Below are 27,292 nucleotides of genomic sequence, written 5' to 3'. Positions count from 1 at the left end.
ATGTCTAGCTCCAGTTGTCTGGAATACTCATATGAGAGCTTCCTCCAGTCATTCTCACTGGGTCCTTCCTTAGATGTTATCTATACTAGAGAAATCATTAACTCCTTGTCCTTTACAAGGAACACATACAGTATTTGCATTACAAGGCTTGTGAAGAGTGGGGTGGGGTGCAGATCCTAGCAAGAATAGAAGCAGGAAAAGGAACAAAAAGCAGATTTTCCTAGAGTCCTTCAGTTTCCCTGTCTCAGGTCCCTATAACACAGTTCTCAGGCTTCTGCTTCACCTAACAAAATCGGAATTCCACTGGAGCCAGTAACTCCTTTCCTGACTAGGTAAACTACTCTGATACTCCGAACCACAAACACCTGTTTGCCTTCTTACTTCATGCACAGGTAAGACCCAGTGGGTATGGGAACCAAAGTCTATACTACCAGAAATTCAGTGTGGCCTAGGTTTAACCCTTTTTTTCAAAGCTGCCTAAATTCCATTGGTTCTTTATCTTTTCTTAAGATACAGCCATCATTCTTGCATCTCTGGACCCCTATCTGATGTCATCAGGTAGTTTTCATAGTTGTGTGAGGCATGCAGTTTTTTATTGATAAGTTAGATTGATTACCTTCCTATCATTAAAACATAGGCATTTAGTTTAATTGAATGGGAAATAGCAGTTATTGACTAAAAATCAATGCCTAATTAGCTTAAAATAGACCAATGTTGAGATCAGAAACTACTTATTGATTTATGTTTCTTATCTTTTCCCTGGTCAATTTCTTGTTCCAAAGAAGCAAAAACGCAGTAACAGTCAACCCTCTTTGCACCCTAGAACCCCGGAGGTGGAAGAGCGAGAGGACGGCTTTCTAAAAAATGCCCATGCCAAGCTCTATACTTGGACCAAAACTCCCCCAAATAATTCTAATGTGTTGGCAGGGCTGTATATAGTTCCCTGTAAGAAAAACCTACAAGCCCCGAAACCCATCAAATCTTTTGGATTTTCCGCAGAACCCTTCATTTCAGCACTAATGGGCCCCGTGTAACAACTTCCTGAGGTGCCTGAGGCTAGGTCTTTCCGCCCGGAGATTGACGGGACCATCAGCCAATCGGCAGTCTGAACGAGTCTCCTTAGCATTTTTTTCAATAGAAAAACTAGGTCGCAGTAACAGGCCAACAAGCCGAAAAAGCCAGGGGCGCTTTCGCCAGCGATAGCGGGGAGAGAGGGTGCACGTTGAGGTCAGCTGCCTCCCGTTGCTAGAGAGACGGCACTTGCTTCCGGGCGTTGGGCGCCCTCGCGGGGCGTCACTTCCGCCCGGCCGCACTGAAGCACCTTCCTCTTTTCTTTCCCTTCTTCCTTTCCTTGGTCCCGCCTCCCGGAAGCTTCGATGGGACCTCGCCTGCGGGTCAGGGTTGAGAAGTGGGGGCGCTGAGCGGACCTTGGTGAATAACTGCCCGAGTTCCGCTCCCCAGCGGCGCGAGTTGTAAGAACCCAGGTTAGATCTCGGCCAAGGGCGCTGCGCGACTGTGCGGGCCCTCGGGAATCTCCACCCTGTCCGGCTCCGGGGCTTCCCTCTCCTGGGCCTGTAATTGGCGGCGCGGGAGGCTGGGGTCCTTGCCCCTTCGCGAGTCGGGGTGCGGCCCTTGTCTTGCTCCTCTGTGTCCTCTCTCCTGGCGAGCTCCGACTCAGGTTACTGCCGCCAATAACCCCTTCTCCTGGAGCTTGAATCGGAAGCAGGGTAGTGTGTAGTCTGGGTGATGGCAGGGCTGCTTTCTAAACCAGCAAAGTGCTTTAGCATCCATTTCTCCTCCTTTGAGCTCCGAAACCCTGGGAGGCAGTTTAGGCAGTCAGAATATTTGTTCGCCTCCACTGTATGTATGAGGAAACCGAAGCTCTTGGAGAACTCCTTCAAGGCAACACGGCTCCCTGAGAGGAAGAATTGTGATTCACTGTCAGGTCGAGGCTCCCTAGGGTTGCACGAAATCCTGAGGGGAACGTTTGGAAATAGGAAAGAAACTGCAAATATAAGAAAGGGAGCTAATATTTCTGAGTGCGTTCTTCGTGTTAGGCATTACGCTATGTTCTTTCTACACGTATTCATTCCTTGAAAGGGGCATAGTAATTATATACGCTTATTCCTGGCTTAGGAAATTGAACCCCAGTGATGATACACGACTTGTTCAAAATTAATGATTTAGTAGACATTTCTGAGATCTCTTTCTGCTTTGTGATTTTTTTCCCAACACAATAGAATTAGTTCCTGTCCCAATCAAACTAATTTTCTGATTCTGGCATTTCAGGAAGTGAGATTTCTCTGACATTTTTCGTGGTGCCTTCATCCTTTGCCCATCGTCTTATTTCTTACCAGCATCCTATTTAGAAATTGGTGGTTGTGTAAATTGAGCCCTGATTCTTACTCCAGTTTACTTTTTTTCTTTCCAAGAGGAATTTGGGGATTGTGTTACTTGGTATGATGTTAATGGATTTCGGTTAAAAGGCTGGCCAGAAAAATTGCTAGTTTTTACATTTTAGGTGATCGCTTTATTGTTGCTCTTCTTGCATATATTACCTAAGTTTCTGGGTTTTTTTTCCCCCTCCAGGAAGACTGCCATCATCTGGTGCCAAGATGTCAGGAATTGGAAACAAAAGAGCAGCTGGAGAGCCTGGCACATCCATGCCTCCGGAGAAGAAGACAGCTGTCGAAGATTCAGGGACCACAGTGGAGACAATTAAGCTCGGGGGTGTCTCTTCGACGGTATGTGGAAACAGAGCTGTGAGAGTTTGCTTTTCTTTTCTCAATTGCAACCTGAAAGTAAGACTTTATGGAAGCCTTCTAGTGTGAGGGAAATTTGTTTGAAAAGAGGGAAATAAAACAGCCAGACGTAAGTGAAATGATGTAGTGGTCAGTTCTGAAAAGAGTACATTGACATTTGATCTTTATTTTCAAAGATATGTTTCTAATCTCTGGAGAGTGTGGTGCCTGATACACATTAATTATAGGCATTTAGCAGTGGGAAACTGTACATTCATTTTTCATTCACTGAAAAGTTAGGTGCTAGGTACTAAGAGGCAGTGTAGCAAAATCACTGAGAGAGTGATGAAGCGTCAGAGTCTGAGGCCAGACTACCTGGAATTTACTCTCAGCACTACGACTTCCTAGCTGCATACCCTTTTGTTTTCCTCCCTCTGCCTCTTCTCCTTGTGTATAAAATGTAATTATCTCATTGGGTTGTTGAGAGGATAAAATGAAAGAGCCCCTGTTAAGGCTTAAAACATTACCTTTAATATGGTAAGTATGCAATATGTGTGAGCTATTAATAATTATTATTGGGCTTGATATTATGAATATAATGGTGAATAAAATAGACTCTGTCCTTGCTATTACAGAGTTGACAGTTTCCTAGACTGTTATACACCGGAAGCTTAGAGTAATGTTATATGTTCGTTAGACATCAGAAGCTCACTGTAATGGGTTTGGATCTAGATCAGAGTCTGTGTTCTAGAGCTCAGCCATGGCGATATGGTGTTAAAATGCTTTACATTTCTATAGCTTATAAAACCACTTCTCTTACTTATTTGAATTAGGCTCAGGATCAGAGAGAATAACGGGAACATTCAGAGTAAATTGTTGATGAAGTGTCATTTCTGAGTCGCCCTGAGGTTCAGCTACTCCGTACTCTGCCAGGAGGTGATTTTGTCTTAACACTGAATCACATCATGCATCCCGAGGACATTTGCTAACTCAGTAAATATAAATATTTGTTGAGCATCTGTTATTTGCCGGATACTCTGCTTTACACTGAAGACAGCCCCTGGACTTCAGTTTGTAAGGTGGCACTGCCAAGGGAACAGATTGTTCTAATAGTTATGAGTGGGAGATGTGCTGCTCATAGGGATAAATAGCCCCATGCTCTAAGGGAAGCAGAGAGGTTACATCCCAGTTTGGACTTTATCCACAAGGTAGTGAGGAGCCATTGGAAGGTCTTTAAGCAGGAGAGTAACATGCTCTGACTTATACTTGGAGAACGGATTGTAGAGGAGCAAGGTGTATGAGTTCAGTTAACAAAGTCGTTCCCTTATTCCTTGTACCTCTTCTTTCAATTTCATCTCTCTAAGAGTGGGGAGCTGGGGCATATATCCACTGATTCCTACCCCAGTTGGTTGAAGGTTGCCCTTAAAGGCAGTATCTCTTCCTCTGCACTTCAAGGCTGCTGTAGTGAGCCAGCTGAGGTTGCGGAACAAAAAATGAAAAGACTCTGGGCCGCTTGAGGTGGGAACGCTGGTGGTGTGGATGGAGCTGTCCACCATGGCTGTGCTGAAGTCTGGCAGGCTAGCAGGACATGGCATGGGGCACGGAAGTGTCCACTACAGGAGGCTGTTGCAGTAATCTTGATGAGGGATCATGGTGGCTTGGGTCACTGTGGAGGTAGTGTTGACAAGATTTGCTGATGGATTGGATAAAGTTTATGAGATCCAAGAATTTTGGCAGTGCAGACTGTTCACTTACTGAGCTGGGGAGAAGTATGAGATGAGCAGATTTTTTGGGAAGCTGTGGAGGATAAGGCAGGACTTTGATTTTGGACATGCAAGTTTGGGATACTTATTAGACAGCTGAGCGGGTAGGTGGTTGGATACCATAATCTGCAGTCTGAGGAGAGGTCTGGGCTAACGCTGTGCATTTGGGAGTCATCATTTTGTAGGAGTTATTTAAGTCCATGAGACTAGAGGCTCTAAGCGAGTATAGGTAGGGAAGAGGTTTGACTGACAACAGAGCCCTGAAGCACTGTGATATTTTCATGTCAAGGTGATGAGACGAGACTAACCAAAGAGACAGAAAATGAAGCAGGAGGAGAACAAGAGAAAGTGGGGACTCAGAAGCCAAATGAAGAGAGTGTTTCAGGAAGGAGTTGTTCATGTGCTGCGGCTGGTTTGAGTAAGGAGAGCACTGAGCGAGGGGAGCACTGAGACATTAGGTTTAGCAGTAGAAGGTTCTCGGGAGCCTTGATGAGAACTGTGTTCATGGAGTGATGGTGCTAGAAGCCTGATTGCAGTGAGCTGAAGAGAAGAGGAGAGGAATTAGGGAAAAGAGGGGAGAGACCATGCTTTGCAAGAGTATTGATATAGAGCAAGACAAATAAAATGGGGCATTAGCCAGAGGGAAATGTGGGGTTGAGGGAAGGTGGTTTTGTTTTTAAAGTAGGAGCTATTACAGCATGTTGATTGAAATGATTTGGTAGAAATGATAAAGTTGATGAAGTAGCAGAAAGAGTAGATGGTTGTTGGTGTGATTTCCACAAATAGGGGAGAGAGCATGTGATTCAACGTACAAGTGGGGGATTGGCCTTAACCAGGAGCAGAGACAATTGATCTGTAGCAACAAAGAGGAAGGCTGTGGTTATGAGTTCAGATGTCGGTAGGTTGGTAGCTGCAGGTATGAGAGATAGATGTGGACATTCTCTTCTGATTGCTTCTGTTTTTTTTTCAGTGAAATCAGAGGCGACTCATCTGAGAGTGAGGATGGGGGAGGAAGTGTTGGAGGTTTGAAGAGACAGGAGAAGGTATGAAGTAGTCATCTTGAAGAGGGCACGGACTAGAGAGATCGAGAGTATTGTTGCTGGGCAGCACTGAGGACCTTCTTGACTCTATGAGCATGACTTAAAAGTGAGCCCAGGCAGCGTGGTGCTTTATGTTTTGTGGTCACATTCAGCTGCATGGATGTAGGCCTGGAGGAGTGGAGAGTTGGATGTTACAAGGGGTGAGGTTTTTACCAGGTAAGTGTGAAGAAGGAGCAAGGAAGGAGGAGGTCAGACAAGGGTGTAATTATGACTGATTGCAGAATTTAAGTTCAGTAAAGAAGAGAGTGAGGGAGTGAGAGGAATAAAGGATGGGAAAGGTTTAGAACTAATGGATTATAGATCCTGGAGGAGGTGATGAAGTGTAGGAGTCAGGAAACTAGGTGAAGAAGTGTAGGAGTCAGGAAACTAGAGTGAGATGGAAAAGTAGGTGGTAATTGTGGAGAGTGGGGTGTTTGAAATTGAGCTTCTAGAGAGCATACACGTACAGCCAAGACTAAGAATAACTGGGAGTTTGGTGGCTGAGAGAGGAGGACAGGATCATTGGAGGAAAGGAAGTCAATGCCTTGTTGATTTGAGATACAGGAAAGATCATCTATATGGGAATTGAAATCAGTAAGAACTGTGACAGGAGTAGCATTGGAGAGTGTAATAAGCTAGGTGCTAAAGCTTCAGGAAATGTGGAGAAGTGATCTGGGCATTTATAGACCAGTGCAGGAAGGCAGGGTGCCAGGTGGTGCAGACCAGTGGCATGAGCTGCAAAGCAAGGAGGTTTTAGGGAGGCAGGCCTGGAAGTGGCAGTGGAGAATAAGGAAGATGCCTGCCCGTCTCTAGGCCCAGGGCAGTGCTGGGCAACAGTATTCTCATCCAGGTTTTCAGTTAAAGCAAGACAGGGAAAGGAGGGCTCAGAGAAGAGGTTGAGGATTTCATTTATTAATAGTATTAATAAGCTGTACATTTGGGAAACTCTTGACTAACCAAAATGGAAGAAAGAAAATAAAAGCAACACAAGGAATTGGTGCTCTGATAAACAGTTCTTACTTTAAAATATTTATGAATTTCAGGTAAAGTAAAAATGTAATCCTTTCCAATCCTGTTTCTTTGCCTGGGATACTTCCCCCACCCTTCCTTTTTAAAATTTTTTTTTAACTTTATTTTTTAAAGATTTTATTTATTTGACAGAGAGAGAGACAGCCATGAGAGAGGGAACACAGGCAGGGGGAGTGGGGGAGAAAGAAGCAGGCTTCCAGTGCAGAGCATGGAGCCTGATGTGGGGCTCGATCCCAGGACCCTGGGATCACACTCTGAGCTGAAGGCACACACTTAACGACTGAGCCACCCAGGTGCCCCTCCCCTCACCCTTCCCACCTCTAGCCCCTGCCTTGTCCTATGGAAGGAATTAGGGAGAAGAGTGAAAGATATTGAGAGAGGTGTGGAATTACTGATGAAGTGATATTTTTGCAGAAACAGAGAAGAATGAGATCCTGAGTACAAGTTGAAGTCAGGGTATGGAAGATACTGGAGACAGAAGGGACTGACAAGGAAAAAGAGAATTCAAGGTTCTGGGAGATCTAGATGAGGATCGGTATATGGGGATAAGGGCATGAAGTACCTGGAAAAATAAGGTTTTATTCAAGGAATTTAAGATTTCATTTGTAGTACAGTTCCGGATAATGACAGGAGTCCAAGCTGTGACTTTTGAAATGTGTGGCCTAAGCACAGTGGGGGAGATACTCACTGGAGTTAAGGAATTCAGAACGCAGCCTATACGCTGGAGGATTCGATGGTTGTCCACATGTGTATTGCGCTCACTGGATACGTTGGCAGGGACTGGGGCAGAGAAGGACCCAGGTACCAAGGTTCTTGAATGAGTGAGGGGCGGTGCTGAGGAGATAGATGGCAGGCTGGGCGGTGGAGCCTCACAGGACTTGTGGGTGTCCATGAGAAGAGACCAGTGAGATGGGTGAGCTCTAAGTTCTAGTATATTAGTGTCATTCTTACTTCCCGTCATCGTAGGTTCTTTCCTTCCTCTGTTCCTACTTATCCAGTTATTTGTTGTAAGATTTTTAAAAATGAATAGCTTTAGTCATAGGAAATTACTAATTAATATGACCCCGTCGAGTGTAACAGCTGATTTGCCTGATTTCTTTGTGGAGACTAATAAGATGGGTTTCCCGGGGCAGGAGGAGCTGGACATTCGAACACTGCAAACCAAAAATCGCAAGCTGGCAGAAATGCTGGATCAGCGGCAAGCCATCGAAGATGAACTCCGTGAGCACATTGAAAAACTGGAACGAAGACAGGCCACTGATGATGCCTCACTGCTCATCGTCAACCGGTACTGGAGTCAGGTAGCTCCCTCGGTTATGTGCTCGGGTTTTTATTTGGGCATTTTAGTTCGCCTTAGCACTCTCTTCATTTCCCAAGTTGTGTTCTTCTGTTTTTTCATAACTGTGCCCACCCTTCTCCAGTTTGATGAAAACATCCGTATCATCCTTAAACGTTACGATCTGGAGCAGGGTTTGGGAGATCTCCTCACGGAGCGAAAAGCCCTTGTCGTGCCGGAACCAGAACCGGACTCTGATAGCAATCAGGAGCGGAAAGATGACCGAGAGAGAGGTGAGTATGCGTGGCGGGTGCTACCACCACATGCCACGTGGGTTTTCGAAGTAGAGCTTTGCTTTCAGGATTGCCATTTGAAGAAAGAAAGATTTTGATATTTCCAGTTTTCTAACGTTGACAGCTTCTTTTTTCCCCCCCGGTATCCTCAGGGGAAGGGCAAGAGCCAGCTTTCTCTTTCCTTGCTACTTTGGCCAGCAGTTCCAGTGAAGAAATGGAATCTCAGCTGCAGGAGCGTGTGGAGTCCTCCCGCCGCGCTGTGTCCCAGATCGTTACTGTCTATGATAAATTACAGGAGAAAGTGGAGCTCTTATCGCGGAAGCTGAACAGTGGAGGTGAGGCAGGAGCCGGGAGACTGGGAGAAAAGGGGGAGGAATAAGAGGTCACCTTTACTCATTTGTAGTTTGCAGACTTACGTATTTATTTTTGATTAAATTCCTTGGAATCCAATCTCCGGTATTGCCAGCAATACCAGTAATGTCGTGGCTATGGCATGTTAATATTTTACAAGTGCTTTGTAGTTTGAGCCACATGATGGTCCTGTAAGAAGCTGAGGAAAGCCCCATTCTGATACGCTCTTCTAATTAAACACTTTTTTAAGTAGCAAAATTAATTTTATTATTTAAGGAATAGCTCTGTTTCTGGATATTTATGTAGTATTGGCCATTGATTTATTAGTGATAATAATTTATTTTGAATATTTTATTTTAAGTATTGGCAATTATATTTTAAAAAGTTTTGTTTATTAGATACTGAACTTTGACTTCAAAGAGTGAGGTTTTTAAAAAAGATTTATTTATTTATTTAAAGATTTATTTATTTGGGAGAGGGAGAGGGAGCAAGACAGAGACCACAATAGGGGGAGAGACAGAGGGAGAAGCAGGCTCCCCACTGAGCAGGGAGCTGACACAGGGCTCGATCCCACGACCCTGGGATTATCACCTGAGCCGAAGGCAGGCACTTAACCATCTGAGCCAACGGGGCACTCCTAAAGGTAATTATTTACTTGAGAGAGAGAGGTGGAGGGGAGGAGAATGGGAAGGACAGAGGGAGGGAGAGAATCTTAAGCAGGTCCCATGCCCAGCGTAGAGCCAGACCCGGGGCTCAGTGTCACAACCCTGAGATCATGACCTGAGCTGAAATCAAGAGTCAGACACTTAATCGAATGAGCCACACAGCTGTCCCCAGAGTCAGTTTTAATATGTCGTTTTTTTGTTTATCTGATATCTCTAATATTTTCAGAAAGAATTGGCTCAGGTTTTAGAGTTGTTAGATGGTCTCGGTGTTTAAAAAGATAAACAGAGGGCAGCTGGGTAGCTCGGTTGGTTAAGCGTCCAACTCTTGATTTTTGGCTCAGGTTATGAGATCGAGCCCTGCCTTGGGCTCTGTGCTGGGCATGGAGCTTGCTTTGGAGTCTTTTACTCCCTCTCCCTATGCCCCTCCCCCCTCTCAAAAAATAAAAAGATTAAAGAAAATATTATATGGATGGGGAGGTGTCTATTTGAAATAATTATGTTACTAGTCAGTGTTAATGGAGAAACTTGCACAGTATAGTAAAGTATTCGTGTAGCTAGGTTGCATCTTCTTAAATGCCCTGATTTCACATTTTTAGTAATAATCATGGTCTAGTTGTAATACCATAATTTCTCTGATTATTATTGAGATGTTTAACCTTTTGGGGCACTTGGCTGGCTTAGTAGAGCATGTAACTCTTGATCTCAGGGTAATGAGTTCAAGCCCCACATTGGGTATGGAGCCTACTTAAAAAAAAAGAAAAAAAGATGTTTAACCTTTTATTTCTGAAAGTAATATGTTGAATGTAATGAGCCGTTGGGTGGGCAAATAAGAATTTTATTACTCTGTACTTTTTTTTAAAGACTTTATTTGAGAGAGCACAAGTTTGGGGGAGAGGGAGAAGCAGACTCCCAACTGAGGAGGGAGCCCGGTGCCGGGGCTCCATTCCTGAGCCACCCAGGTGCCCCCATCTGTAATTTTTTTTAAAGATACTTAGGCTAAATTATTAACAGAATTAAAAGATGAGGGATGTAAAAAAAGACTTATGAAAATTTGATGGGAAAGGGTTTCTTTTGCATTTCGATAAGTGCATTTGCCTATTTGTATATTTTATTATCTGGATACCAGTTTTAGAATATACAAATCAGAAATACATAAAAGTAGACTATAAAGGTAGACTCCCACCCCACTTCTCAAAGATAACCATTGTAAGCAGTGTGGTTTGTGTCCTCCCAGACTTTTGTATTCATATGTTACATCCACTTGTGGGTTCCCAGCTAAGCTTTGTCTCCTGGTGCAATGCCTTAGCTCACTCTTCTTTGTTTCTCCAGGGTCTAGCACTGTATCTGGTATGTAGTGCGTGCTTAGTTACGGTGAATAAGTGGCTATAAATCCTCCCTGTCACCTAGTGTAAGCTGAGCTGGGTGTTACTTCTTTCTGCCTTGGCTGTAGTGCAACAGTTGATGGTATGGTTAAATCCGAGTAGTATGCCGCACGGATAAACCATATGCATTATGATACATACCGTATGCATATTATATGCAGATGATGTGCCATCTGCAGAGGTTATGCCAGTGTTAAACTTGACTCAATAAATGAATATCAAGTAAAAATAATTGTTTTTAAAAAGGAACTAAAATGAGTAATATACTGAACAGCATTTTAAGATTATTTTTGATGGCATGCATTTTAAGGTTAGAGTATAACTTAAAAATAAAAACATTAATTATAAGTTACAAATCGCTGAGCTATTTATTGTAGCATAAAAGTCAATTGCCAGGGGCACCTGGGTGGCTCAGTCGGTTGAGCGTCTGCCTTCGGCTCAGGTCATGATCCTGGGGTCCTGGGATTGAGCCCCACATTGGGCTCCCTGCTCAGTGGGAAGCCTGCTTCTACCTCTCCCTCTGCACCCCCCGCCGCCCTGCTCGTGTTCTCGCATACTCTGACCATGCTGTCTCTCTCAAATAAATAAATAAATCTTTTAAAAAAGAGGCAATTGCCATTGATAAGCTGAACTTGCTAAGAGATAAAGATCTATAAAGTATGAATTGTAGCATCAGCTGTACCTTTTTGGCAGTTCATTTTTTCTCCATGTTTATTTTATCCTTGATTCAAGTGAATTGCATTTATCAGCTTGTTTATTAATTCACTAAGTATTTCCTGAGCTCTTACTGTATTCTAGGCCTTGTTCTGAGTATCTCAGGATATTAAAAGGACTAAAATTCAGCTCCTAGTTCTTAACTTGGGTTATGAACCAAAATCACTTTGAGAGCTTTTGGAGCGTATGTTTTTTTGGCCCTGCGCATGGGTATTCTTATTTAATGGGTGTGGGATGGGTCCTCAGGAAGTGTCTAATCTTCAGAGTTCCACAAGTGATTCTACAGGCAATCCTTGTTGAAAACCACAAAAGCCACCACATGACCAGCCTGTTGTGTATGGTGTTTCTCAGTGATGCCAGGGGGTAGTAGGAGAGCCCACAATTTTTCCTTCTGGTAACTGTCTCTCCAGGGCACTATATATCCTGAGAGTATCTGGTTTCACTTACTAACATTTGGATTTGAGCTATTATATTTGTGACTCTAGTTTTAAACATATTAACTCAGTGTAATAAGTTTTGTAAATTTATCTACCTGCTTTGTAAATTATAGTGTACATTTTGGCTTTTGAGCTTCAGGAGTGCCCCTAGCATCGTATTCCAGAATATGTTAAGTAATTTGAGGCTGTTAATCTTTATCGTTCGTGATTTTATAGGTGCTCATTTGAACAAGGAAATTTCTGCCCTCTGCCCCGCCCCTTCTCTCTCTCAACAGAGAGATGCTTCATGTTGGTCTTAGTGAATAGGAGGAATTCGTGATGGCCTTATGAAATAGAGTTTTATTGCTATGAAGTCTGACACTCATGAGGGATACCTCTGTCTTGTCTACAATTCTGAAATGCAGTTTTTTGGGTGATTGTGTCTTATCCAAATAAAGTTACAGAACCTCCATTTCTTTTCTCATGGCATTTTGACTTTGTAGAAAGGGATGGGGGTCAGGTGACCTTGGCTCTGTGTCATCCTCTACTGAAGCACAAGGTTGGCTCATTTCCTGAAGCAAGTCATCTAAGGTCTGGGCACTTAATCAGTCATGTGAAGATAATAAAAACCAGTCTATTCCTTGAAGGTTTGCAGGAAAATGAAGTGACACAGCATGTTGATGTTTTGGTGGGATGCGCAGTTTTAAAATTTGACGCTAAAGTTGCTAAAGTGCAGCTCTTCTCCCTCAGATAATCTGATAGTGGAGGAGGCCGTGCAGGAGCTGAATTCCTTCCTCGCACAGGAGAATATGAGGCTGCAGGAACTGACAGACCTCCTTCAGGAGAAGCATCGCACCATGTCTCAGGAGGTACTTGACCCGAAAGGAGAGGTGGTACTTTCTAGTGGCCGGTGGCAGACATTGACTCAGAATTCTGAGTGCTTTGAGGGTCATCTGACTGTAGACAGCTTATTTGTATATTGAAGAGCACGCAGGGCAGGCTAGAGCAGCCGGGTCTGAGAAATCAAAATCTGAGGAAAGGTTAAGGGGGAAAAAAGAATCGAATGTTTCTCCTAGACGTGTGCCTCTGTTAAATAGACAACTTTACGATGTTAGTTTTTAGGAAGAAATATCATCATGTGGGGTTTTGTGAAACAACACACCAATCCCCCAAGTAATGAATCACCCCAAATATAAAATATCATGTACAATGTTACTGAGGAATGGGTTGGTAGAAATTCATCTGAGAATGGGGCAGTAGGAACTGTATTGATGATGGCCTGGGAACTTGAGGAATGTGGGTTTTCATTCCAGACTTGGACATAAATAGTGCCATGACCAAACCATGTCAGGATTTGGGTGTTTATTGACTCATATACAGTGACTGAGATAGAGTGATAATAGGTCTTTCAGATTTGTCTGACACTCCTGATTATCATTGCAGTTTAGTTGAAAGGATATTGTGCTGAAACTTGACATACTTTAGTTTGGCCACCCACGCCCTGTGCTTATTAGTAAGTTAGTGGTTACCGTCCACTTAGTGCCTAGCACTTCAGCACTTGATGAGTATCGTTTCTGATGGTCGAACAAGTCCCATCTTGCTGCTAAGGGGACAAATTCAAGGAGGTTGGTAACTGGTCTGAACACACAGCCAGCAAGTGATTGAACTGTGATTTGGATGTAGGTCTGTTTTACCTCAAAGCCCATGTTCTTCATTATGCTCTTGTTTTGTAAACTCGAGTTCCAAGGTCCATGCTGGCTGTTTGCATGAGAAACATCTGGGAAGTTTATTAGTACAGGTGGGTTCTCGTCAGCCTTAGAAAGGGTTAGAGTATAGCAGGGCTTATAAATAGGTTGGGGTATAGTAGAAAAATAGAATAACTTTCTGTCATGTTTGAGACATAAATTAGGTGTGACCAAGATGAGAAGGTTGACTTCTTCTGGCCTTTTCCCAAATCTTATGTAGCATTACTAAGCTGGAGAGAGACATTGCTTTGCTCGGCTGAGCTGACGTCCGCCGTGGCTTTCGTGGCTGGTGGTTGATGTTGTCTGTCAGCTGGGTGGGAGCGCACCTTCAGTTGCCCACTGGAACGCCTGCATGTTCCTTCTCCAACGTGAGAGTTTCAGGGTCGTTGGGCTTCTTACATGGCAGCTGGCTTCTTCCAGAGAATGAATGTCCCAAGAACAGCCGGCAGAACCCGTGTGGCCTTTCAGACATAGCCTCAAAGTTATGTAGTATCGTTTCCACTGGGTCACTGAAGTTGACCCAGATTCAAGAGGAGGGGACAGTGCCACCACCCCTTGAAGGGAGGACTACCAAAGATTCTGGGCACCATTTTTTTAAATCAACACAAGGGTATATATAGATTAATGTGAACATGTAACAATTTTGTAATTAGAGTTTTCATGATTTCATTTTTATATTCATGCATTAGGAAGAAGGTGAAGCAGCTTCTATTTAAATTTTGTCTGTAATGATACATAAGCAAGGGTTAATTTCATGAGATTTGGGGTGTGAGGTAGTGATGGAAGGTATTGCTCTTCTAACTCAGTCTTTTTTTGGATTTCTTTTTCTGGATGCCTGTCTTTGGGATGTAGTTCTCCAAGTTGCAGAGTAAAGTTGAGACAGCTGAGTCACGAGTGTCTGTCCTCGAGTCCATGATCGATGACCTGCAGTGGGATATTGACAAAATTCGAAAGAGGGAACAACGACTCAACCGACACTTAGCAGAAGTCCTAGAACGGGCAAGTGTTTCATTGACAGTTTAGAGACTAGAATCATTTCTAAGGCGGTCTACTCAGAAAGGATGGACCTGGGCGGTAGTACCTGGGGACAGGATCGACTCTTGAAAGTACTTTGGTTATCAGACTAAAGTCTTAGGGTCTCCTCTCACTAAAGAATCTTTGTCCTTTCTGTAGGTGAATTCGAAAGGTTATAAGGTGTACGGAGCGGGGAGCAGTCTCTATGGCGGCACAATCACTATCAATGCCCGGAAGGTAAAATCCGAGACTCACTTGGGACACGTCTTTGACCTCGTGTCAGCTGTCGTGCTTGGTACTTAGGAGTTCACAAGGGGCAGAGTGGGGTTGTGCTGGAAGAATGGCAAGGTGAAGGTGGAAGCTTAGGAGTGGGAACGATTTAAAAATTCTTTTTCTTTATGCTCATTTTGCTGTTTTCCTGCTTCTCACCAGTTTGAGGAAATGAATGCAGAGCTCGAGGAGAACAAAGAGCTGGCTCAGAACCGTCACTGTGAGCTGGAGAAACTTCGGCAAGACTTGGAGGAGGTCACTACCCAAAACGAGAAGCTGAAGGTAGGAGACACCTTTCTGAAGGGCCGTAAAATGAAACTTTTGGCTGATCAACTCATACACATACTGGTTGGCCCTCATAACTAATGAGGGAATAGAAAAATGTGAGTTTTGTTGGCATATCTATTTATTTACTTGTTATTTGTACCGTTTCAGAACATTTGTACTTGTTCTGAAAAGGATCTAAAACAACCTGCGAAGATATATAGACTGAATCGAGGTGCTCTAACTTAGGAGTTGTTGAGAAGAATGAGGAGTAGGGTAAACTGGGGTGATGATCCAAAATGGATTTTAAAAAAATGGGGCTTGTCTACAAGATACATGCAAGGAGCACGTACGTCCTGTGGCAGGGCAGGCTACTCACGTGGCAGTAATTGCCCGACATGGGCCGTAGAATTTGGCTCTGCAGTTCCTAGCTGCCAAAACAGAGAAAGAGACATGATCAGTGATGGTTCCTGTTGGTTTTCAAAGCTGCCTGTTAGAATTTTCTCTCCCCAGGTTCTTGGGAGGTGGGAAGAAAGTGGATTCTGAAAGTCTTCCCACCCCTCTTTCAGCCATAGCCATGTGTCTTCTATAATTTGATTTGTTTCTAGGTAAATAAAGATACTTGAACTGAAACAAAAAGCAAAAACAAAAAACCCCAACCTGAGTTAAATCAAAGTGTTTGGGTAATTAAAGCAATCTGTTGCTTAAGAGAAGCATGACTATTTTTGATACAATGTCAAAAATATATTTCTCTGTGACTGTTAATAAAAAGAACAAGTTAGTGACAGGGGTCCTCAACTATGTTTTAAGAATTCAACATCTTGACACATTTCATAGGATTTTTCTGTGTCCCCACGTCGGACAAATTTCATAGGGCTCTTCTAGTGTCGTTGGGTGTAGGTTGATACATAATGTAAAATACATATCAATTAAAACAGTTGTTGGAAACACAGGTACCTGGTGTCACCTCTTGGCTGGTCAGATTTAATTTGATGTAGATTTTACAGGACTAGAAGAGTGGGCAGATATAATCCATAATCTTCATAAAGCTTGTCTCAATTCAGGACACCTGGGTGGCTCAGTCAGTGAAGCGCCTGCCTTCGGCTCAGATCATGATCCCAGAGTCCTGGGATCAAGTCCCGCATCTGGCTCCTTGCTCAGCGGGGAGTCTGCTTCTCTCTCTGTTGGCCGCTCCCCCTGCATGCGCGTGTGCGTGCGCGTGCTCTCTCTCTGACAAATAAAATCTTAAAAAACAAAAACAAAAAACAAAACAAAACAAGCTTGTCTCAATTGCACAAGACATCACGGAGTTAAGGTTTTATTTGCTGTCTAGCATCCAGGGCGCAGATGCTAGCTTCTGCTTCTGACTCGCTCTCGGGCCCGCAGGTGGAGCTGCGCAGCGCGGTGGAGGAGGCGGTGAAGGAGACCCCGGAGTACCGCTGCATGCAGTCGCAGTTCTCCGTCCTGTACAACGAGAGCCTGCAGTTGAAAGCGCACTTGGATGAGGCTCGGACACTGCTTCATGGCACCAGGGGGACCCACCAGCGCCAGGTTGAGCTCATCGAGGTAACAGCCTCGCTGTGTCTTCTATATATAAGCTTTTCTGCCTCATAAATTTTATACTTTTACCCTCTCGTGAGCAATTATCGCTCATTCGGCAGGCGTGCCTGGAGTGGCCGTAGGTCTTTACTCTGCTGGGTGGTGGGCATGCTGCCATCCGGGATCATACAGCCTGGTGGGGAGAGAAGTGACCATTAGAATGCGGTGTGGGACAACAGAGGCATACCCAAAAGAGGCAGTGATAAAGGAGACAGAGCATCTGATTTGACTGTGGAACCTTCCTGATAACCACTTGCCAGAGTGAAGTGTGAATCTTAAGTTTACTGGTAGAAAACAGATTTTGTATAAATACAAGTTTACTGGCAGAAAAAATAGGAGGGCATTCGCAGCAGTGAGAAGAACACATTTAAAAATAGTTTAGTATGGCCGGAGCCTTATGTGCCTGGGCGAGAGTAATGCGTAGAAGCCGCCTCGCCGTTCATAAGCCGTTATAGTGTGTCAGGGCAAATGTAAATCCTTTTTTTTTAAGCCAGATACTTCTATTCATGTGTTGATTTCTGTACCTTCCATAGTCCTTAAGGTAATGTTTGTCATAGTTGGTCTTTTACTGTATGTCCGACAAATGAATTGAATTTAATATATCTTACCTTGCGTACGTTTATATCCCGTTTTACTGTTTAGTACTTGTAAATATAACATTCTCACAGGTAGGGGCTATTTCCCTTATTTCTTTAATATCCTTCCAGTTCTCGAATCCGTTTTTGTAGCTGCCTGGTACTCATTAAATATCAATTGAAGTGGAACTTTTCAGAGTCATTCCTCTTAGTATTTCCTTTCTTTCTTCTTAGATCCTTATAGGCCAAAATTAGGAAATGTAGTAACAGAATATGATAATGTTTCCACATTTGGATAAGAATTTTTGATTGGTTCCTTTCTTGTGCATAGCGAGATGAGGTTAGTCTTCATAAGAAGCTGAGGACCGAAGTGATCCAGCTGGAAGATACGCTGGCCCAGGTCCGCAAGGAGTATGAGATGCTGAGGATAGAATTTGAGCAGACCCTCGCTGCCAACGAGCAAGCAGGTATGATGATTCTCGCCCCGCCCTGCAGTTTGCCGCACATGCCTGCCTTGTGTGGTTACCTGGACTCGTTAGTATTAAGTGGAGCTCAGATGTCTGAAAGACCCTTAAGTCAAAGCCTGGAATTCCTTTTGGCTCACAGCCTGGGTGTTTGTTTTTCAGCTCAGATTGGCCAGTTTTGTTGTCTTCTTCTGAGAAGGAATCTTTCTTTTGGTAATTGTCCCCATTTCTCAGAGGTCCCTGATGTGTTCTGCACTCTCCCTCCCTGTGCCTTTGCCCTTATCACAGTTCTTCATAACATTGCCGTTGCTGTGTTTAAGGCCCCATAAACCGGGAGATGCGCCACCTCATCAGTAGCCTCCAGAATCACAACCACCAGCTGAAGGGCGAGGTCCTGAGGTATAAGCGGAAACTGAGAGAAGCCCAGTCTGACCTGAACAAGGTAAGCCGGAGGGGTAGAAGAAGTGCGATCTGCTGTTCCGTTTGCGTAGCCGGTTTCGAGGGAGGCGAGCAGGGTGGTTGCCGTAAGCAATGTGCTTCCTTCCCGTCTCCCCCAGACCCGTCTGCGCAGCGGCACTGCCCTCCTGCAGTCTCAGTCCAGTACCGAGGACCCGAAGGATGAGCCCGCGGAGCTGAAGCAAGATCCCGAGGACTTACCTGCCCAGTCCTCCGCGTCAAAGGCATCTCAGGAGGAAGTCAATGAAATTAAGTCCAAACGGGACGAGGAAGAACGAGAACGAGAAAGGAGGGAGAAAGAGAGGGAGCGAGAAAGAGAGCGGGAGAAGGAAAAGGAGAGGGAACGAGAGAAGCAGAAACTGAAAGAGTCAGAGAAAGAAAGAGACTCTGCTAAGGATAAAGAGAAAGGGAAACATGACGATGGGAGGAAAAAAGAAGCAGAAGTTATCAAACAATTGAAGATCGAACTCAAGTAAGAGCAGAATTTAGAGTAACTGTTTCTGACTCAGAAGCTGAGGTTAGGACATCACGCATGAAATGTTTGGTTGATGGCGTGACTTACAGACCATTGTAGTATCTCGGGTGTAACTAAATGTACAATTAATTCTGCTCTAAATTCTTAATCAGGTGTACAGTCAAAATGGCTTGCATGGGCTCTTGCATAGTCTGGTTCGGTGGTCAGGTCTCAGTAAACCCTGCCCTGTAGCCTTACTCTTCATGACTGCAAATTAAGGGACAGGGTGTCACGATTTAAGCAATACTCATGAGAATTATGGAAATCAAATACTGGCAGATGGCTGGCATGAACTGTAATTTAAATCATACGGGGTAGAGTTTGTATCACGATAACTTGGACAATGTTGATCTGTTTGCCTGGCAGTTAACTAGTTTGTGTATGTATCTGATCATTTTAAGAGATATCTCAGGAGGTTTACTCCTGCAGGCATTGAAATGGTAGGAGAGACCTGTCGGTTAATGAAACACCAACATAACGTCACATGCTGCCCCTTCTCTTCCTGCATCACACCAGTAACTTCTCTGGTAGAACTGGTTATGTCTTACTTACTTCCCATTGGTCGTGGTTGTGCCTTCATTGATACTTGGATTTGAAGGACAACTGTGCTCAAAACATTTGGACTTCGGGTGGCTCAGTTGTTGAGCATCTGCCTTCAGCTCAGGTCATAATCCCAGGGTCCTGGGATCAAGCCCCACATCGGGCTCCTCGCTCGGGCGGGAAGCCTGCTTCTCCCTCTCCCACTCCCACTGCTGGCATTCCCTCTCTCACTGTGTCTCTCTCTGTTCAGTAAATGAATAAAATCTTTAAAAAACAAAACAAAACAAAACAAAAAAACATTTGAACTTCTTTGGTATATAAAAGTATAGTTAAGAGGTTTGATAATTTAGTAGGAGATGAAATTTCAGTCTTCAGCTGATTGCTAATCACTCCACTATCAAATCTAGTTTTCTCCCTTTTTTTCCATTCCTTCCTCTTGCTCTCTTTAAGGCACATGTTTTTTGAAAAAGTGTGGTATCAGAATCATCTGGGTGACTTATTTAAAATATATTCCTGGACCCCATCACAGACCACTGAATCTCAGTTTCTAAGAGTGGAAGCCCAGAATTTTGCCTCTTTAATTGTGGCTTTATGTTGGAGAACTTGGTCTGAAGGGAGAAATGATTCCATTAGCCAGCTTGCTTTTCTATACTTTCTGAGTATATCCACAAGTCTCGTGAAGGTCTGTGCGGAAGTTTTGTCTTTTAGAGCTGTGACGTAAGGGGTGCATGGAACTGTTGTAAACTGTTTTGTCAATTCCAGATTCCCTTGCTCTGATGTCCTGTGTTTTCTTATACCCTTTCCTTCCCTCTGCCACCCTCATCATAGGAAGGCACAAGAGAGCCAAAAGGAGATGAAACTATTGCTAGATATGTATCGCTCTGCCCCAAAGGAACAGAGAGACAAAGTTCAGCTGATGGCGGCTGAGAAGAAGTCTAAGGCCGAGGTAATCTAGTCTGCCGTTACGTGTCATTCTGGTTACAGTCTGCATTGGTGGGATTTTCCTTCACATCTCTGAAGGAGGTAGTTTCTTTCTTCATCTTTAAAGTTAGCGTTTAAAACTCAGCAGCAAAATGCTGAGAAGAAGAAAATCTTCTCTTTCAGAGACCATCCAAAATAAAACAGATTTCTGTATTCTCCCCTAGGTGGTAAGGTGTATCACAATTTCTGGGAATAGCAGTAACCTTTCCGGACTTTTTATTCTCTCTTTCCCATGAATGCTCTTCCCATAAATCATTATTACAGTGAGTCACTATGCAGATTACTTTTGGGAAGAATGTCATATTCTCTTAAAATTTGGGGACCTTTAACAAAGGGTGAGAACCACTATCCTAAAGAGAGGTGCACATGCACTCCTCACCAGCGTTGCTCGTACAAGTGTGTCATGGGGGAACGGAGTGAAGTTACAGCGGTGTTGTGATGTGGTCTGCCAGTATAGCGCTTCTCTCCCTTTCGAATTCTGTCAGGTTTTTTGGTGTTGTGGGCCCTCCATTTGCACAGGGATTCATTGATTTTTGAAATTGTATTACAGCTCCTTCTTCTTGTGTGTGTAATTCCTTACCTTCTGTAGTTGGAAGACCTAAGGCAAAGACTCAAGGACCTAGAGGATAAGGAGAAAAAGGAGAACAAGAAAATGGCTGACGAGGATGCCTTGAGGAAGATCCGGGCGGTAGAGGAGCAGATAGAGTACCTGCAGAAGAAGCTGGCCATGGCCAAGCAGGTGGGCGCGCTCTCTTGTTTAGTTAGGTTTTTAAGGAAACGTTACTTTCAAGTAAGTTATCGACAGTGCAGTTTGCTCTTTCATTCCAGTCTTTTTCTTTTTGTGACTATGTTTTTCTCCTATATGTACATTTGTTTTTACACTGAAGTCTTTCATTCCTTATTATTTTGTTTGATGTATTTGGGAGGCAGGAAATTTATTTTTCTTTTCTTTTCTTTTTTTTTTTTTTTAAAGATTTTTTTAATTTACTTATTCGACAGAGATAGAGACAGCCAGCGAGAGAAGGAACACAAGCAGGGGGAGTGGGAGAGGAAGAAGCAGGCTCATAGCGGAAGAGCCTGATGTGGGGCTCGATCCCATAACGCCGGGATCACGCCCTGAGCCGAAGGCAGACGCTTTTATTTTCAAACGGGTAGCCAGTTGTTCAAATATTGTTTATTGAGGGATCTGTCCTTCCTTTGCTGATCTGGAATCATGGATATAGTGAGTCTAAATGAAAACTACATATATATATATATATATATATATATATATATATATATATATGGTTTTATATCTACATATATATATATGGTTTTATATATATAAAAGGTGTTTTATATATATATATATATATATATATATATATATGGTTTTATATACATTATGATTACAAATGTACAAAACTAAGAAAAACATGCCCCCAAATAGGTTATAAATAAATAACTGCTGTGTTAAGTGTGGTTGTTTCTGGGTCATGGAAGTATAGAGACTTTTCTCCTTCTCACAATGAACATATATTTCTTCATTTTTAAGTCCCAGTGAGTTTTATTAACTTTTTGTTTTCAAGAATAAAGATATCAAAAATGGAAAAACTATACATGTTCACTGTGAGGAACACCTTCACTGTGTCTAAGAAATAGCAAAATGGCAGAGTGAAGGAGTTGTAGTGGTGACTTGATCATTAAGTACCTTGAGAAGAAGAACTTTATTAGAACCTGTATGCATTTCTTTTATAAAAAGTGGGGTTTTGTCTTTTCTTAAATCTGGTGATTTCTAATTTTCTCTCTCTCGCTCTTTTTTTAAAAATAATAATTATCAGGGTGGCTGGGTGGCTTAGTCGGTTAAGGGTCTGACTTTGTCTCAGGCCCTGATTTCAGGGTCGTGGGATCAAGCCCCGCGTTGGGCTCCATGCTCAGTGGGAGTCTGCTTGTCCCCCTCCCTCCTCCCTTCCCCCCCAAATGAATGAATAAAGTCCTAAAAAAAATACAAATAATAATTATCAGGAAATCGTACTACTATAGGTTCTAGTGGAAGTGGAGAGACATGCTGTGTTCTTACATAGGATAACTCATTATCTTAAAAATGTTAATTCTTTCTGAGTTTTAATGTATAAATTTAATATTATCCAAATACAAATACTGACTTTTGGTTTTGTTGATTTTGGTACTAAGAGCAGTTTTTAAAGTACATATGGAAAAGTAAACAAGAATGGCCAGTAAAACTGAACAAGAAGAGCATTAGCAGTTCCTGTCTCCAGCAGATGTAAAAACAGGAAGTTTCAGTGGGTAAAATAGCTCGAGACTAATAAACTGCTAGGACTGAATAGAAAGCCCCGAAATAAACCGAAGTACACATGTGTATTTAATATGTGCCAAAGATACAGTTTAAAGTCAGTGGGGAAAAGGAGGACTATTAAATGTGGGAGGGCAAAAAGAAATACTAATACTGGAAAAAAGTTGGAAAACTACTCAGACACTCTACACAGGATAATTTCCAAATGGATTATAGCTATAATATTAAAGAATTTAATCCATTAGAAGGAAACAGATAAATTCCTTTATAAATCTGGAATGGAGGAGACCTTTTTAACTATTAATAAAACTCTAAAAAATATGGAAAGAATTGATCATTTCAACTTATGAAAAAGTCCAGAAAACTTCCATCTGGCAGAAACCACTATTCGCAAAGCCAAAAGATAAATGACAAACAGGGAAAAAATTATTTCTAACTCTTAGCACAAAAGGGCTTATCTTTGTACTATATAAAAACTCCCCAAAAATGATAGAGAAGAAAACCCAACATCCTCGTAGAAGAATAGGCAAAAGATACGACTCGTTCCCAGAAAAGGATACAAATGGCTCTTACACATCTGAAAAGATGTTCATTCCCCTCATCACACAAAATGTAAGTCAAAAATATCTTCAGGTACTGTTCTTCACCCATCAGATTGTTGTGCGGTACTGTTGGAAAGTCTGTAGTGAAATTTGGTATTACAGGTGTGGAAAAGTATGAGAAAATGTGAGATTTCATGATAGAGTTCCCTTCACCAACTGCTGCTTGGATCAGTTTGCTGCATTACGGTGTGTAGAAGTTTTGTCTACGCTGACTCTGAGTGTGAACGAGCTGAGCATCAGACCATCAGTGCTAGTGGCTTCGGATGATAAGGGCTTCTTGTGTATTCCTCGCGCTAACCTAAGTGACAAAACTAAGCTGCTTCAAACTGAGTCTCTCTGCCACTAGGTTCATCTATTTCTGAATGAACACTGGGAAAGTTTAGTTTCCAGTGCTCATTTCTTTGGAGTTAGGAGATTCTAGTAAGATGAGGGTTCTTCCTCCGTATTTCAGGAAGAAGAGGCTCTCCTCTCAGAGATGGATGTTACAGGCCAGGCCTTTGAAGACATGCAAGAGCAAAACATCCGTTTAATGCAGCAGTTGCGGGAGAAGGACGATGCGAATTTCAAGCTCATGTCCGAGCGCATCAAGTCCAATCAGATCCACAAGTTGCTTAAAGAAGAGAAGGAGGAGCTGGCTGACCAGGTTTTGACTCTAAAGACCCAGGTAATTCGAATAGAGGGTGCCAGAATTCTGTTGAGGTAGGGTACTTTCTACATGAAACTGTGCATTAAAGAATGTTTATTATGGCATTTTTTTAAATAAGAAAAAACCCCTGAAAACTAAATGTTATATTGCTAGCATTCTGGTAAATAATTTATATATCCCTGCAAAGAAGTGCAGTGTAGCTGTTAAATATGGATCTGCTAATATGGAAAATGTTACCATTAAGTGGTTTGTTTTATTATCCCTTTTATGTTAAAAATGTGTACGTCTTTGTGTGTGTGCTGTGTAGAAGGCTGTGTGAGAAACAGTGGTTGCCTGATTATCTCTGGATGTTGGGATGAGAGTCTGTGGGTGTGTGACTTTACTTTTTACCTTTCATGTTGACTCCATGTTGTGTGTGAATTTCAAGAAAAAGACTGCTTTAGAACTTCTGGCCGTTCTGAGAGAGATACACACGGCCTTCGTTTGAGCTGTAGTTTACCTGTTCTAGTATGAATTGCCAGGGTTTGAGATTTAGTATGGCTGAACACGGTGAATATCTGTTTTGCTTTTGGCAATTTGGAGAATTTTCCGTGGTTTCCTAGACTCTTGCTTGAATCATCAACAATGAATTTTTTTTTTTTTGGTATGTAAAGTGAAGAATCTTTTAAGTATTGTGGTCTTGCATGTATTTTGAAGCATTCATGGATAAAGACAGTGATGGTTTGAGATTTCTAACAGACTCTCTTTTTTGTGGGCCCACTGATTAACAGCACCTAGTTAGTTAATAGTTTTTTCTTTCCTGTTTGTGTTAAAATCTGATTTTTCTTTTTCAAAGGTTGATGCCCAGTTACAGGTAGTAAGGAAATTGGAAGAGAAGGAACATCTGTTACAAAGCAACATTGGCACGGGGGAGAAGGAGCTGGGTCTTAGGACTCAAGCCTTAGAGATGAATAAACGCAAGGTAGGACTGCTTACTCTGTAATCTAAAGTGTCAGGGGCGCCTGCGTGGCTTAGTTGGTTAAGTGTCTTCCTTCGGCTCAGGTCATGATCCTGGGGGGTGGGGGTCCTTGCTTAGCGGGGAGTCTGCTTCTCCCTCTCTTTCTTTATGCCTGCCACTCCCCCTGCTTGTGTGCTTTCTCTCTTTCTCTCTCTCTCTCTCTCTGTGTCAAATAAATTATAAAGTCTTAAAAATAAATAAATAAAGTGACACTTCGTCTCAGAGGAGCAAAGAAGTAGGACCCTGATGAAATTATAGGTTCCCCTTCTTCCTTGGACCAGGTTAACGTTGGCCTCCCTAGAAATAAGCTGACACTGTTCGTATATCCCGTGTAGGCGATGGAGGCAGCCCAGCTGGCAGATGACCTCAAAGCGCAGCTGGAGTTGGCTCAGAAGAAGCTCCATGATTTTCAGGATGAGATCGTGGAGAACAGTGTCACCAAAGAAAAGGACATGTTCAATTTCAAACGAGCCCAGGCAAGAGCGATTGTGTTTTACGTTTCACCTTTTAGGTATTTTCTGAGCTCCGAAATGTTATGAAAGAGTCATTGGTTTGATGTGTGTCATTTTGTACTTGATTGTAAGTTCCTTGAGTGAAGAGACCAAGTCTGTTTTCTCCCTGTCCTCTCCCTGTCATGGTGCCTGTGACCTGATGGGCATGAAATAAATATTTATTAATTGAATGAATTGGTGAATTTTTAAAGAAGTAGCAACATACCAAATTAGAGGATTTTAAAGTTCTGTAATTTTTCTCTTTTTGGCATGTCAGATGTTTCTCATGATGACTTTCTATCCTTACGCATATGTCTGAAAATTATTTTAATCCACTCTACCTTCAGCTTGAAAGTAATGACCTTAAGATAAAGTTGCCTATCAAGTCTTCATCCTTTGTTTTGTTTTGTTTTTTTTAATTCTTAGACTGTATTTTTACAGAACTGCATTGACAATAGTTTGGCGATAGGATTATGGTTTTGTGCTCTGGAACAAAAGGTATTTGCCATTCGCAGTTCTCTGCATTCCTAAGAGATAATTGGCTGGGAAAGGACAGAAAGTCCTTTCTTTGCCGAGCAGAAAGTTCAAGTTGGAGCAATTATTTTTTTTCCTCTCAGAAATGGCAGGTCTGGGGGAGTGTGTCTAATGAATATGCTGTCTTACCACAGGAGGACATCTCTCGACTTCGAAGGAAGCTGGAGACCACAAAGAAACCAGACAATGTGCCCAAATGTGATGAGATCCTGATGGAGGAGATTAAGGATTACAAGGTTAGGAAAACTGCCTCAGTGATATCTTTGTGTTCTTTTTGTTCAGGCCTGAAGTGGCTGCTCATAGACTGGGAGAAGAAGTACTGACCTTGTTTACATGAAGGGAACCAGAGGATGGCTTCTTTTAGGGAGGGAAGTGACACTCTTGTCTTAGCGCTTAGTGGGTTTCCCGCTTGTTTGCTTCCGTAGGAGTCATTTAAACCTTTACGGTCAATCAGACTCTGACTTTTTTTTTTTTTTTTAGGCACGCCTGACCTGTCCATGTTGCAACATGCGTAAAAAGGACGCCGTACTGACCAAGTGTTTTCATGTTTTCTGCTTTGAGTGTGTGAAGACACGCTATGACACCCGTCAGCGCAAATGTCCCAAGTGTAACGCCGCGTTTGGTGCCAATGATTTCCATCGTATCTACATTGGTTGAGCCAAGCCAAGAGAAGAAGAGGGAATGGCTGGACAGGCACTTCTTCATTAACCACCAAACCTCTACCTCTTCTCTCCTTGACTGTCGCCTACAGGACAGTTTGTCTGTCAACGACCTTTCCTTCACAGACTTTACGTCCAGGGTCTCCTCTCTACTAGCTAGATGACTTCAGGGAAAAGGACTGGTAAAGGCAAGCCTTGGGTTTTAGAATGAATTCGAAACAAACGACTCTCATTTGTCTTCCCCACCAGCTTCTTTTTTCCTGCTTTTCGATTTCTCAGCATTTTCTTCTGCTTCAGGCGTACTGTATAATCTTGGATTTCCATTCCTCCTGAAGAAGTAAATTGGCATTTTTGACACAGAGAAGGGAACAAAGAAGAGTGGAGACATATGGCTGTTTTGGGGGCTGAGGGGGATCTTTTAGAAATAAGCTGTCTGTGGGCACAAACATTTCTTGATTTGGGTAGTAAACTTTTTGTAAAGTTGGATTATAAAATGGTATAATTGTACTACTTTTTCCTGGATGGTTTGAAGCCTTAATGAAATTATGTCCAGGATGATTCAGTCCATTTCCTATTCACTAACAAAGTAAATTGTTAAGGTCAGGTGGGTTCCATGTTGGAGTTATTTAAGTTTCGAATGTCCTACTCATTAAAAAGTTTAAATTTCTTGCGGCCGGAATAATTTCAAATTCAGTAGTCCTTTTTATCTTACAATGAAATCAAGATTGGAGAGGATGGGGAAGGGACTGAGATGATGAAGAGATCTTCTGGGTACTCTGGGAACTTGACACAGGGAGGGCTTAGTGAGCTATGAATTACTCTCATCTGCCTCTCCACAGGGATTGCTGTGATCCTTGTTTTCTGGAAGATTCTCTGTACTGTTTCTGTAGGACTTTATACTCCACAAGCTTCAATTAAAGAAGGATTCAGTTTGTTTAA

General features: G+C 42.7%; 1 protein-coding gene across 2 annotated transcripts; it reads left to right on the top strand.

Annotated features, from left to right (window-relative positions):
• The first annotated feature begins 1,328 nt into the window (after positions 1–1,328).
• RNF20 (ring finger protein 20) lies at positions 1,329–27,292 on the top strand. Of its 2 annotated transcripts, none has more exons than XM_045780464.2 (20): positions 1,329–1,484; positions 2,590–2,744; positions 7,746–7,913; positions 8,034–8,181; positions 8,334–8,516; positions 12,460–12,578; positions 14,307–14,453; positions 14,628–14,705; positions 14,901–15,020; positions 16,389–16,568; positions 17,508–17,643; positions 17,961–18,082; positions 18,198–18,568; positions 19,979–20,096; positions 20,721–20,870; positions 23,478–23,690; positions 24,508–24,633; positions 25,005–25,145; positions 25,829–25,930; positions 26,175–27,292. In XM_045780464.2, exons 2-20 carry the CDS (start codon positions 2,616–2,618, stop codon positions 26,349–26,351), a joined length of 2,928 nt encoding a protein of 975 aa, XP_045636420.1. In that variant the 5' UTR covers positions 1,329–1,484; positions 2,590–2,615; the 3' UTR covers positions 26,352–27,292. The 2 variants fall into 2 exon arrangements, with proteins under 2 accessions (XP_045636420.1, XP_087725633.1); XM_087869507.1 differs by lacking the exons at positions 1,329–1,484; positions 2,590–2,744 and adding exons at positions 4,266–4,372; positions 5,475–5,547.

Source organism: Ursus americanus, chromosome 18, assembly GCF_024610735.1.
Source record: "Ursus americanus isolate L20-20 chromosome 18, mUrsAme1.1.p, whole genome shotgun sequence".
NCBI lineage: Eukaryota > Metazoa > Chordata > Mammalia > Carnivora > Ursidae > Ursus > Ursus americanus.
Note: the sequence above shows the minus strand (reverse complement) of the source record. Positions and strands in the feature narration are given on the sequence as shown.